The following is a 14,363-nucleotide window of genomic DNA, read 5'->3' as shown; positions in this document are numbered from 1 at the left end:
GTTCTATGGACTATGATATCATCATTGTTGTCCTAATCAGATTTTATATTTCATTCATAATAACCAAGAGGTCTATGGGATAATGTTGCATGTTGTAAATTGTAAATGACTTTAAACTGAATCTTGATTCCTTTTGTTCTGTTGTGAACCAAACGGCCGCAGAACATGTTCAGTTATTAAAGATACGTGCACACCTGTTTATGATTAGTAAAGTCTGCAGCTTCTATTGTTTCAGTCCTTGTGTTTATTGTGTACATGTAAGGGACCATTTTTCTGTTGTATTTGTTCATGAAGCATAATGATAATAAACAACTCAGTGGATCAACTGAATGTTCTCGTGTGTTCAGCCCATCATCATTCTCCTTTTATTACTAAATAATGCTTACATAAGTGCCTTAAGATGTTTTAGTCTCTCTCTCTCTCTCTCTCTCTCTCTCTCTCCCCCTCCTCCCCACCTTCCTCGGTAACACCCCACCCCCCCCCCCCCCCCCCCCACGGCATGTCGGACTGGCGGCATGTAACCGGGATATTTGGCACAGAGAAGACGGTGGGCGACATCTGGAGTTGACCAAAGGTTAGTGTGATATACCGTGCTCAAACAAACAGCTTCAACAACATGTTTTCTGGAACTCATATACTACGTTTACTTGTTGGGAAAACACCACAACATGTCTCCTTTAAGGATGAACTACTGCCACACCGCTCACATGACCGTTCAACAGGTAGCTCTCATGCGCATGCGACTGATTGGCGACTACTGTTGTTATCACGTGACACGCTGCGCGGATCAGATCGTGTTTATCTTATATCCGATATCCGATCCAGCGTACTGGGCCAACATCGGACCGACGCCGTGGATCGCATCGGGACGTCCCTGGTATCATCTATAGTTGTACGTGAGCGCTGTAAACAAGTGTTTCATGTTTTTTACAACTGCTTTTGTTTTGTGTTGCGGATTTTAGCCAGAGATGGATTCCTACAGCACACAGTCAGTGGCCGGTCCAAACGGTGGATTCATCCTCCTCAGCCAAACGTCAGCAGCACGGTGGGCAGAGACAGAGAGAGGCACAGCCAGCCTGCTCCCAGTACAACAACCACACGGGACCACACAGCTCCCACAACACTCAGGACCCCACAATACACTGATGTCACATACTCTGCAAGTAGGATAAAGGCTGCCTGTGGAGATGACGTTAACATGACTGCATGTAAAGTGTGTGTGTGTGTGTGTGTGTGTGTGTGTGTGTGTGTGTGTGTGTGTGTGTGTGTGTGTGTGTGTGTGTGTGTGTGTTGTGTGTGTGTGTGTGTGTGTGGGGGGGGGGGGGGGGGGGGCTCTTACGGTCTACATAGATAGATCGATCGATGGATAGATAGAGGTACGAAACAAAACATCACAGCAGTTATAACATACATAACACATGTTAACATCAAATGTATAATAACAGAGCAGCTTTGGACTCACCACCGATATCGGCTCGGAGCGTCTTGTCGTACTCCTTCAGTAAGTTGTTGAGGATGTGAGTGGCGTCCGCCTGGTGGCTCCGGGGGGCCATGACCTGACGGACAGGGCCGTGGTGGGGGTCCTGGGGGTCGGAGCTGTGGTCCAGCTGGTCGGAGCTGGTGGAGAAGGAGGAGAAATACATTAAAAAAAACTTGTCTCTGAGATGGTCTCAAGACAAACGTTAGTTATCATGAGACTCATGAGATGGATTCATGTCGCGTGACGGCCTGCAGTAGCGGTGTGTGTGTGTGTGTGTGTGTGTGTGTGTGTGTGTGTGTGTGTGTGTGTGTGTGTGTGTGTGTGTGTGTGTGTGTGTGTGTGTGTGTGTGTGTGTGTGTGTGTGTGTGTGTGTGTGCGCGCCATGGATTCGTATCGTGCGCCAAGATGTTCATAAAACGCAAAAAGACAAAAGACGACCACAATCCAACGTGCAGGAGAATGTTGAACTTTTAAACGCAGGGAAACGCTTGAAAAGGTCAATTCCTCACCGAGCTGCAAGAACGACGAGAAGTAATAAAAGGACGCCCGCCAACTCGTCGCTCATCTTCCCTCCAGCAGATCAGAGTATTCCGTCCTGAGCGTTAGAACGCGTCACACCGCGGCGCGCGGCGGACCCTCGGCTCTCCTCCGCCGTGACGACCAATAATCCGTCTTCTCAACTTCTTCGTCGTCGTCATCGCCAGCCCTCCCGCACCCCCCCCCCCCCCCCAACACGCACACACACACACACACGCACACGCACGCACGCACACGCACTACTTCTCCTGCGTGTCTTTCATCCCAGGTCCACGCAGGTTGGTTCCTTCGTGCTCGTGGACCTTTTAAAGGGTTCGGCGGTAGACCGGCGTTAGGAAAAAGGAATCCAGAAAGAGAATAAAGCTTTCTCCTTCTCCCTCGATGTGGTGGCGGCGCCACTTGAGCGACATGTGGAGCCGTGTAGTCCGCCTGGGAGAGAGAGAGAGAGAGAGAGAGAGAGAGAGAGAGAGAGAGAGAGAGAGAGAGAGAGAGAGAGAGAGAGAGAGAGAGAGAGAGAGAGCGAGCTCTTAATGAAGTCTACATCCACTCTGGGCGGTGGACGTTGTTGGACCTTTTCAAACCACACCTGATTAAAGATATGTTCATTAATGAGCGGCCCGTGGGTGTACTTTATACGTTGATCATGCGATGAAATTGAACAAGAAAACAAAACCAATGTAATAATTGGAATGACGTAAAAAAGAGCCTACGGTACATTAAGTAAATCTGTGTATTGTTTTTTGTTAACAGGGACCATGTACAGAACAGGTTCTATACCAGGGTTAGCTGAACAGCTCACCTGGTAGGATATAGTTTGTGCAATAAACCACAGACAGAGATAGAATTCCCTTCAAACATTGTTTGAAGGACTAGTGCACCCCCTGGCGGTACAAGGAGGCGTTACACTCGCTCACCCACCCACAAATATCGATCTTTACAAGGGTAGGTAGACTCTCTCTCTCTCTCTCTCTCTCTCTCTCTCTCTCTCTCTCTCTCTCTCTCTCTCTCTCTCAATTCCATTCAATTCAAAAAAGCTTTATTGACATGAGAAAGATACATTTGCATTGCCAAAGCTGGGGCCTCATGTACAAAGCTTGCTTACGCACAAAAAAGCTGCGTAAGCAACTTCTCACGCAAACGTTCGGATGTACAAAGACTGACTTGACGTGAGAAAGTGCGGTTCTCCACGCAAACTAAATGCCTGGCTTACGCACATTTCTGCTGCATTTTGTCAGTTGGCGGCACATAGAGGCAATGCAGCGCAACAACAACATTAAGCCTACGCGATCACGAGTCATGAAGTAATATTGCAATATGAGGCGAGTTCAAAGTGGATTTGAACGTCGGAATGCGTGATCTTAAATGCGCTTCAATCATGCGTTATTGTTGTCGAGACACATAATGTGACACTGTTGTTAGGCTAAACTTAAACAGACCCATAAAACTAAATTGTCAATATTGGAATTAAAAGGAGGCCCCAGCAATATTATTTTCAGTGATGGCTTGTTTATTAAACGTTACATATTTTCCGGACCACGCATGACATATGATCTCTCTTCACACATTTGTTGTGAAATTCTTGACTGCAATATTATTATGTGATGTTGAGTGGAGTAAGCACAAGCCATTGTTACTTAAAATCCATCAATGAACCAGTCGGCCAATTTCGAATTATGTACATATTATTGACACATTGGGTGTATGGATACAACCTATCGTCAGCATGCATCCAAATAAATGAGAATATAAAAGCATGCGCAAAATGTGGCAATAATCGATAGGTTGACAATGGCAGTGTTGGCCTTGTTAGAAGATGGTCGCATTCAAAATTAACGGGTGTTCCGCGACTATTATGATTTTTTGGACAAAAAAGAGCCGATCCCAAATCGGAGCTGCCACCCTTTGCTCAAATAGGGCGAGCTCCCAGACTCCGCCCCGCTGCGCTCTGACCCACGCTTCTCCGGGGTCAGAGCAGAGACCTTTCTTTTTACGTCCACCTTGATGTCCGACCACTTTTTTTTTTATGTCAGCCACAGTTCGGCTTTCCGCCCCAACCTCATTGACCGACTTGGCAACGTTTTCCCACGCCAGTTTTTTTGCTTTTGGTGCTGATTCCGGAGGAAAGAGAGCCAAACAAGATCTTATTTCTGGCCTCTACCTCCGAAATCAGCACCTCCACCTCGCATTCACTAAAGTTATTTTTTCTACCTTTCTCCATGTTCTCCTTTCTCCTAACGAGTGCACTACTGCAGGCCTATTTATAAGAATTAGCATATTAAATGAGGGAGGAGACTGGGTGGAGAGACGGGCTCGTGCATGTGCGCTCAATGTCACGTTAATTGGGATGTACAAAGAGAATCTGCGTGAAATCGTGCTTACGCAAGGATTGATACATCCGGATTTATTTGTGCGCAGCAGCTTTCCAGATTTTGGCGTCCGCAAAGTTTTAGTCAGAAATCCACGCAAGTCTTTGTACATGAGGCCCCTGCTGTTCATTGGTCAGAATCGTTCTTTCTGGTCCCTGTGTGATTGATCCGGTTTGAAGCGGTGACGGTTGGTTCTGGTCCGTTTCAGGCGGTCATCGAGGAGGCACTGGAGGAGAGCCCATACTACGAAGGGACAGGAGCCAGGTGACCGTAGCCTAGGGTCAGAGAGGTCAAGGTCATCAACACATGTTCACTAGCCCTCCCCTCTGACCCTAGGGTCAAAGGTCAAGGTCATCAACACATGTTCACTAGCCCTCCCCTCTGACCCTAGGGTCAAAGGTCAAGGTCATCAACACATGTTCACTAGCCCTCCCCTCTGACCCTAGGCTCAGAGGTCAAGGTCATCAACACATGTTCACTAGCCCTCCCCTCTGACCCTAGGGTCAAAGGTCAAGGTCATCAACACATGTTCACTAGCCCTCCCCTCTGACCCTAGGCTCAGAGGTCAAGGTCATCAACACATGTTCACTAGCCCTCCCCTCTGACCCTAGGCTCAGAGAGGTCAAGGTCATCAACACATGTTCACTAGCCCTCCCCTCTGACCCTAGGCTCAGAGGTCAAGGTCATCAACACATGTTCACTAGCCCTCCCCTCTGACCCTAGGCTCAGAGGTCAAGGTCATCAACACATGTTCACTAGCCCTCCCAAGAAGTTCACACCGCTCCGTTTAAAAGAGAGCAAGCTCAATTTATAATTATTATTTGAATAATTTTGATATGAAATGCAATCTATATTATTTTTTTTGGGGGGGGGGGGGGAAATGTACTGATTGCTTTGATTAAATAAATACAATCGATTCGTTTTTTTAATTTGTTTGTCCATGCATTGTGTAACAGGCAATAAATGTCTTCTTTATGAATTGGGTGTGACTGTACGGATATTTGATGTATGACTATAATGTCATCGCCTTGTTTTTGTTTGTATAAAATATGTACAGATATAGATTTAATACATGTAAATGTTTGACTAATATATTGGAACACTGTTCAAATATACAATATAAGAATATTAAAGTAACAATATAATGTATTATTTTATTAATGTCATTTGAAACATTTAGTGTCATTTGGATTTCTGTACGTTTTGATAAGTTCATCACTTTGACAATAAATATCTGAGCTGATTGATTTTATTATTTTTTATGCCGTTATAGCATTTCTATTTTGGGAATAAACAAATGCAACTATAAAGACTTTCATAGTTGCATAATTTGCCCAAATGTTGTAATTTGCATATTTAAGTTAAGTAAGTTGTGTTCTATTTTTTTTATGTTCTATAATAGTAATTGTATCAATACAGTTATAGTTAATTAGTTATGTTACACATTAGGCATTTTTTTATTTATTCTTTTTTATTATTTTCATCAAAAGGAAATACACCATCATACGGTTTAATTTCATACTTCAATCAGCATACAATTCCTGGTAGTAACAGTATTCCTCTACTCCATATGGTTTTAAACCACACTCGCACATCCACATAATATATACCATTTATTCCCACTCATCCACATATCGTTCACCTTTTAAACACACAAACCCAAACACACACCCACAGTTTGTAACCCAAACCCACCCACCCACTCCCACCCCCGCTCAACACACACACACACACACACACACACACACACACACACACACACACACACACACACACACACACACACACACACACACACACACACACACACACATCTATGGCGGCGCACACCTGCATGTAGTTCCGCTGATTATTCGCTGATTATTTCGCGGGTCTCGGTGCGGATCGCGCTGCGTCTCCATTGAGCCTCACTGTGCGGCTGCTGCTCGCGCTCCGTCAGCTGTTGGCTCCACCACAGGTTAGATTGAAAAAGATGCTGAGCCGTCTCCATTACACGGTTAATATTGACGTTATTTTAGTAGTTTAACCGAAACATGGTTAGAAACGTCCGGTTGAAGTTATAAAAGTAACTAATGATCCGTCTGGTCCTTTTGTTTTCCAGGTTGACCGTCGGGTTAATTAACGAACACTTTTTGAAGTAAAACGGCCCGCTACATCCGGACCTGCTGTGAGTAGGACACTTATTTATAATTTATCTTAATTGTTTTTTACTCTAGGCCTACTTGATAAGTTGAATAATAGTAGTTCTGGATGTATGTCGTCGTAAGCTGTTTTTAATTGAGTTAATTTTTCGCCGGGTGACGCGGCTGCAGATATTTATCAATGACTCCATGACGGAGTTGGCGGCGGAAGACGTAGGGGGGCGGGGCCATGACGTCACACAATGACTCCGCACTCGGTTACCGTCGTAGTTAGATGGGAAAAATAACTTATTTTAATAACTTATTTGGATTTATTGGATTAATCACTAATTAAAACACACACACACACACACACACAGCCACACACACAAGCCGTAAAACTAATCTCGTTGCTCTCCTTCACAGCTCAAGAAGAAGAAACAGATTCTGTGAGTATCACGATCGAACCACGAAGAAGAAGAAACTGCGAACTGTAAGTCACAACATTTTCTTTTAATGCTGTGGGCTGACAGCGTTTAGTTTGAACTAGTTCTCAGGCCCCGCCCCACGTAGGCCCTGCCCCGCCCCACGTAGGCCCTGCCCCGCCCCACGTAGGCCCTGCCCCGCCCCACGTAGGCCCTGCCCCGCCCCACGTAGGCCCTGCCCCACGTAGGCCCTGCCCCACGTAGGCCCTGCCCCGCCCCACGTAGGCCCTGCCCCGCCCCACGTAGGCCCTGCCCCGCCCCACGTAGGCCCTGCCCCGCCCCACGTAGGCCCTGCCCCGCCCCACGTAGGCTCTCTCGCTCTCGCTCTCTCTCTCGCTCTCTCTCGTGTTCTCATGCCTCTCATTCGTCCCTAGAAGATACTTTATCCGTCCACTTTCCTACTACATTCCTCATCATTGCATCACATCCCGTGTGTGTTGTCCTACTGATAAGGGTGTGTGACTGACTGACCAGAGATGCATGCGAGGGTTCTGCGCTGTTTGAGGCCTTCAGTTGTGTAGACGTTCCCCCTCAGGGGAACCCGAGTGTTTAAGAGGCCGTCGTCACGTCAGTTACATGAACTGGAACGTCCTTCAGGATGGAGACAGGGACTCCTCAAGGAGACACACCAGGGGGCGAGATGTGAGGGCTGTCCCTCTCAGCAACTAGAACCCAACCTGGTTCCTGCACCTGAGAACCACGGAGCACGTTCCAACGTTTCCCTCCGTACGCTTTGAAGCCCTAGCCCCCCCACCACTGGTCTCTCCTCTCTCAAAGACCTACAAACCCAGCGCTGGTCTCTCTGTCAAACCCACCACTGGTCTCTCCGCTCTCAAGTACCTACAAACCCACCACAGGTCTCTTCTTAAAGACCTACAAACCCACCACTGGTTTCTCTTCTCTCAAAGACCTACAAACCCACCACTGATTTCTCCTCTCAAAGACCTACAAACCCTCCACTGGTCTCTTGTCTCTGCGGGGCGATGGCCTCCGTCGCCCCCGGTCGATCGAAAGGGAGTCGGGTTCATATTCCCAAATCTGGAGAGGCGGAGATAGGCGCCGCGAGGCGTCCAGTGCAGTAACGCAAACGACCCCGGAGAAGCTGGCGGGAGCCCCGGGAAGAGTTCTCTTTTCTTTGTGAAGGGCAGGGCGCAAAGACCTACAAACCCAGCACTGGTATCTCGTCTCTCAAAGACCTACAAACCCAGCACTGGTCTCTCCGTCAATCCCGCCACTGGTCTCGTCTCAAAGACCTACAAACCCAGCACTGGTCTCTCTGTCAAAACCTCCGCTGGTCTCTCCTCTCTCAAGGACCTAAAAACCCACCACTGGTCTCTCAAAGACCTACAAAACCTCCACTGGTCTCTCCGTCAAACCCAGCGCTGGTCTCTCCGTCAAACCCTCCACTGGTCTCGTCTCTCAAAGACCTACAAAGCCACCGCTGGTCTCCTCTCTCAAAGACCTACAAACCCTCCACTGGTCTCTCCTCTCGTTTGGCTTTGTATTCCTTTGAGTATTGTCATTGTTTGTGTAAATACACAATCTAATAACTGAAAATAAAGAGGTGTGATCTTTAACCTGGTACTGGTCAATCTTTGCATGTCATGGGGTACTAAGTGTGAGGGGCAATCTTTGCATGGCATGGGGCACTACTTCATGTGAGGGGCAATATTTAACCTGGCATGGGGCACTAAGTGTGAGCGGGGCAATTGTTGACTTTGCACGGGGCATTAAGTGTGAGGGGTGATCTTTAACCTTGCATTTGGCACTAAGTGTGAGAGGGGCAATCGTTGCCCTGGCATGGGGCACTAAGTGTGAGAGGGGCAATCTTTAACCTGGTACTGGGCACCACATGTGTGAGGGGAAATTTTTCTACTTCTACTTGGCTTGTATTACCTGAACATTTTAATCTTCACCTATAGGAGGATGCTACTCTTCCTGAAACACCCTTGAGTGTCATTTGGTCGGATGTTTCTGATGACTCAAGTCTGTGGCCTAAATCAAAGAGGATAACAAAGTGGGTGTTCAATACAGCAAGAGCCTGGAGCGATCTAGCATCTGGATCTCAATTCGACCTTCTACACACTGGACAGGATGACTTGAGTGTCATGCAGCTTGGATTGTAGTGTGACTGAATCATGCAAACAATGGGAAGCGACAATGGCTACTTGGTACAATGGATGATGGACTAACGGCATTCCGAATGGACAGAATCGGATGAGAAACCAACCAACTAACTGAAGATGGAAGATGAAACATTCTGCAACGTGGCTTCCCTACCTAACCTAAACATGATGGACTGCTGGCAAGCCCTCTGGATCTCCTGTACTCCTGCCCTGAGATCCAAGTATTTCTCGGGCTGAATTGGAAACCATCTTGGAAACATCCCAACTAGCGTCCCTGTCGAGCTGCAGTTGTGCTCTTCTTCAGAAGAGGTGAAGAAAGCCTCACTGGGGCTTCAAGGTCTATGAAGAGGAACGTTGAAATGTGTGCCATGATTCTCTCCTGTAAGAGCTGGGTTGTATTCTAGTCGCCGAGAGGGGGAGCCTCACAGCCTACCCTTTGGCGTTTCTCCTTGGGGAGTCCCTGTCACGGTCTTGACGGACGTTCCAGGTCATGTAACTGATGTCACGACAGCCTTTTGAAAACTTGGTTTCTCCTGAGGGGGAACCTCTACAGAACTGTAGGCGTCAGATGGCACAGTATCCCAGCATGCATCTCTGGTCACTCAGATCACACCCTGATCAGTAAGGCAACACTCATGCGATGTGCATGCGATGTTTTAGAGAGTAGTAAGGAAGTAGACAAAAGGCATGAGAAGTTTGTTATTTTGTACTGTTGTCAGCCTTGTTTATGGGTGGGAATTATTTGCTAAATGGGGGATATGAAATGTATAGTCAATTATTTGTACATGAACCAACAGCAACAAACTACTAGATCTGCTCAAGGTAAGTCTGTTGGCTGTATTTTGCAACAAGACGACCAAAGCACCCCAAGATCTCCATCGTCGTTCCAGCTCAAGGTAAGGGGCTCCTGCGGGGGGGTTGGTAGTTAGATTCGAGACCGCGTTGTGCACAGGTCTATAAAGATGCTGTCTGACTTCACAGGATCTCCTGGAGGACCAGAGGCTGAGGACCAGCAGGTGACCAGATCACACTGGACCAGGTATGGGTCACCAGGGTGGATAATAATAATAATAATAATAATTATTATTATTATTATTATTATTATTATTATTATTATTATTATTATTATTATTATTATTATTATTATTATTATGTGTCTAGTGCTTTTCTCGCACTTAATTATAATGTAGGGTAACTAGATCCCCCTAGACCAGGCATGGGGTACCAGGCTGGACCAGAGGGTATCCAGATCCACCTGGACCAGGAATGGGGCACCAGGCTGGACCAGAGGGTATCCAGATCCCCCTGGACCAGGAATGGGGTACCAGGCTGGACCAGAGGGTATCCAGATCCCCCTGGACCAGGAATGGGGCACCAGGCTGGACCGGAGGCTGTGGACCGGAGGGTAACCATAACCAAACACTTGACACCTGGAGGTTCTTTTTAATTATTTCAAACGATCGTAGAGGGTCTTCATTAGTTTTTCCTTCAGATTTTTCATTCTGTGAATTTTAGCCAAAGCTGTGATTTGAAGTAATTACGGTCACATCAGCTGCTACTACTATAGTTTATCCAGCGTACATCAAGGTGGACACTAAAACGTAACAGCTGGTCACACTCACACCTGGTGACATCACCCTTTTAATGTGTGTTTGTATTGTGAACAGATGAAGCTGACGACCCACCAGGAGCGAGACGAGGACTACGATGGGACTGCTCAAGTCTTTGGAAGGTTAATACCAACTTTTTTTTTTTTTTTTACATCGTTTCACCACCAAAGCTATGCTGTTAAATTCACAGAATGTTTTACTATATTCCTGAATTACAAATTCCCAAGTGTGTGCATGTTTCATGTTGAAGTTTAAAATTTGATTTGATTCAGAATTATTTAAACAAAGTGTCCAAAGAATAATAAACTACTACCACTGTGTTTCTAGTGTAGAATTCTCAAAACAAAAGTATTTTCTTCAACACAAATTATATAAACTAAAAAAATCATGGACAAAATTATGGAGGAGGAGCCACCTATCTGGAGGGAGACCCGGAATCTGGTTAGCCGCCTAGCTGGACATCGTTAGCCTCCTAGCATAATGGATATAGTTAGCTTCATAGCATAATGGATATCGTTAGCTTCATAGCATAATGGTATTGTTAGCCTCATAGCATAATCAACATCGCTAGCCTCATAGAGTTATCTATATCATTAGCCTCATAGTATAATTGATATTGTAGCATAATTGACATTGGTAGCCCCATAGTGTAATCAACATGGTAGCCTCATAGCGTAATCGACATGGGTAGCCTCATAGTGTAATCGACATGGGTAGCCTCATAGTGTAATCGACATTGGTAGCCTCATTGACATTGTTGGCCTATGGCTAGCAACATAGATTATGCTACGAGGCTAACGATTTGTGTTTCTCCTCTTGCTACATTTCAGTGACCCACCGACGGCGCCTCGTCGGAGCTGGACGGTGGAGACTTCAGATGCAACTTCTACCTCGCAGGACGTGACTTAAGTCACGGGTTGTCAAGGGTTCCTTGTTTCTCAAGGGTTCCTTGGCGGGTTCCTCATGGTTCAGTGTTAGGGACAGAGTTAGGGTCAGATGGTCTCATGATGAACCGTTGTTTTTTTTTAATCACATCCCAGAATTGTTTCACTGTGTGCACAGATGTTGAAATGTATACTGATGTTTTATGATATAAAATCATTTAAAATGACCTGGTTGTGTGGCTTGTTGTATGGTAATTTTTATTATACACACGCCTGTTACCCTAATGAGGTAAGGTTACCTCTCCCCTCCCCTATACCCTAACCTCCGCCCTCCCATATCCTCTCCCAACCTCCCTCCCCTATACCCTAACCTCCCCCTCTATACCCTGACCTCTGTCCTCCCCCCCCCCCCCATACACCCTTACCTCCCCCTCCCCCCTCCTTTACTCATACCTCCCCCTCCTCTAACCCTAACCTCTCCCCTCCCCTATACCCTAACCGCCCGCCTCCCTTACCCTCACCCCCAACCTTACCCTAATCCTCACCCTTATCCCTAACCCTAACCCTAACCTTAACCATAGCAGCGAATATCAAGCCAGTAAAAGCACGTATGATGATATTAGCTAACTAGACAATCAGATGGACAGTGGCTATACAGTATAGCTAGTCTAGCTTTCCAACCCAATTTTGTGTAGCCCACCTTCGTGAAATGTGTGATAAACAGGAAAAGGTCCTGCCACACTTACCTGACAACTGGAATGGGGTATTTTTTGGGATTACTGTTGAACTATGTGTTCACCCGGCTATGAACTGAGACTTGATAAATCATATTATCAATATATAACATTTCTTGCCTTTTCTCTCTATAGTGTAACACTATATAGTACCATTGATACACTTAATACTAACCCACTCTATATATCTCTCTCTTCCCCCTTACCTCACTTGTGAGGTAAACCATTACCAGTCATTAGCCATCCTTGTATTTGGCCCTCATCGCACCTGAAGTCCCATCCCTATGACTGCCCTACCATTGCCTGTTGCTGTCCCCTTGACCGGATTCCTGGCCTGCCTCTTGATCAGAAATAAACCTCCATTCCGTGTGTGTGTGATCTGTCCGTTGCTGAATAAGGTTCTATAGCTGCTTTGGCATGTTGGTGGTCAACATGTCTGTAGTGTAAAACGTTCTAAAACTGGTGTCAAATGTTGCTGGCCGTATTACTACGTAAACCATGAATGTTGCGCATCATTTATTATGACGTCATTATATATACTTTCTCTCAGCAACCCCAACTCAAACTGACTTCCCGCGTCCCTGACAACTGCCTCAATAATCAAGGAGAAGAAGAAGAAGACTCCCTTTGTGTGTCTTTGTGTTCCTTCAATATGTGTTGTATACGTTTGGGTGAACACAGATCTCCTCACACTCCTCTTTTCAAAACAAGGGTCCATTTTGTTAGCAGTGACGCGCGTAGGAGGACGGTCTGACGGAGCCTCAGGGGCCGTCTGGCTCCAGGACGCCTACGGGTTAGACAGGGGACACCTGGCATCCAACCCACAACCTTTAGAGCAGGCAGTCACACACCCCCCAGACCACTGGACTGTTGTGGTGTCTGTGTGTCTCTGACCTCCACCCCCTCCACCCTCAGGGTCTGTCAGGGCACCCCCAGCCCCGCTGCAGGGGGGCTCTGCTGGGGGCCGTCTACCGGAGCGACCGGCTGGAGGTGGACCTCCTGAACGCTGACATCACCGCGCACACGCACGCCGCCAGCACCCAGAGCAAGGTGCTGGAGGACGGGTGGTCGGTGGGTTATAGACGGGTGGTAGGTGGGTTATAGACGGTGGTAGGTGGGTTATAGACGGTGGTAGGTGGGTTACAGACGGTGGTAGGTGGGTTATAGACGGTGGTAGGTGGGTTATAGACGGTGGAAGGTGGGTTATAGACGGTGGTAGGTGGGTTATAGACGGTGGTAGGTGGGTTATAGACGGTGGTAGGTGGGTTATAGACGGTGGTAGGTGGGTTATAGACGGTGGTAGGTGGGTTATAGACGGTGGTAGGAGGGTTATAGACGGTGGTAGGTGGGTTATAGACGGTGGTAGGTGGGTTATAGACGGTGGTAGGTGGGTTATAGACGGTGGTAGGTGGGTTATAGACGGTGGTAGGTGGGTTATAGACGGTGGTAGGTGGGTTATAGACGGTGGTAGGTGGGTTATAGACGGTGGTAGGTGGGTTATAGACGGTGGTAGGTGGGTTATAGACGGTGGTAGGTGGGTTATAGACGGTGGTAGGTGGGTTATAGACGGTGGTAGGTGGGTTATAGACGGGTGGATGTTGGGAGGGTTGGTAGATCACGGGGTGGATGATGTATGATGAGTGATGATGAATATGAGGATGAATTGGTGGATTGTGTGTGTGTGTGTGTGTGTGTGTGTGTGTGTGTGTGGGGGGGTTGAAGTGCGCTGCTGTCAGTGACTCCTCCCACTCTGGTTTGTGTTCATTCTGGCTCCCCATAAGGTCGTCCCTCTGGCTCTGATCTGTCTGCTGATTGGCTGCTCGGTCTCGGAGGCGGAGTCCCACCTGGTGCGTCAGCCAGTGGTCCACGAGGTGGTGGGGGCGTGTCTGTTTATATATAATTATACGTACATAAATTGTGGGTTTATCGTACTCTTGTTTGTTGTGTTTTTTTTTCAGGAATGCATTTCCTTTCCAGTTGAACTGCGGCAGAGTAGTCAATACAAGTCGTACAATACAAGC

At 47.0% G+C, this 14,363-nt stretch overlaps 1 protein-coding gene and 2 long non-coding RNA genes across 3 annotated transcripts; all 3 read left to right on the top strand.

Annotated features, from left to right (window-relative positions):
* Window positions 1-468: 468 nt before the first annotated feature.
* LOC311369556 lies at window positions 469-7,164 on the top strand. Its single transcript, XR_014640142.1, has 4 exons — window positions 469-574; window positions 963-1,163; window positions 6,485-6,550; window positions 6,930-7,164. It is a non-coding gene; the product is annotated as an uncharacterized lncRNA (long non-coding RNA).
* A 3,099-nt stretch (window positions 7,165-10,263) lies between these two features.
* On the top strand, window positions 10,264-11,992 carry LOC311369676 (uncharacterized protein). The gene is made up of 3 exons (XM_084487898.1): window positions 10,264-10,519; window positions 10,782-10,846; window positions 11,555-11,992. The coding sequence occupies exons 1-3, from the start codon at window positions 10,331-10,333 to the stop codon at window positions 11,631-11,633; spliced, it is 333 nt and encodes a 110-aa protein (XP_084344024.1). The 5' UTR covers window positions 10,264-10,330; the 3' UTR covers window positions 11,634-11,992.
* A 137-nt stretch (window positions 11,993-12,129) lies between these two features.
* Window positions 12,130-14,330, top strand: LOC311369684. Its single transcript, XR_014640179.1, has 3 exons — window positions 12,130-13,392; window positions 14,124-14,189; window positions 14,301-14,330. It is a non-coding gene; the product is annotated as an uncharacterized lncRNA (long non-coding RNA).
* Window positions 14,331-14,363: the final 33 nt, after the last annotated feature.

This window comes from Micromesistius poutassou (genome assembly GCF_964030765.1).
Source record: "Micromesistius poutassou genome assembly, chromosome: 24".
Taxonomy (NCBI): Eukaryota; Metazoa; Chordata; class Actinopteri; order Gadiformes; family Gadidae; genus Micromesistius; species Micromesistius poutassou.
This window is presented reverse-complemented; position numbering and strand designations above follow the sequence as displayed.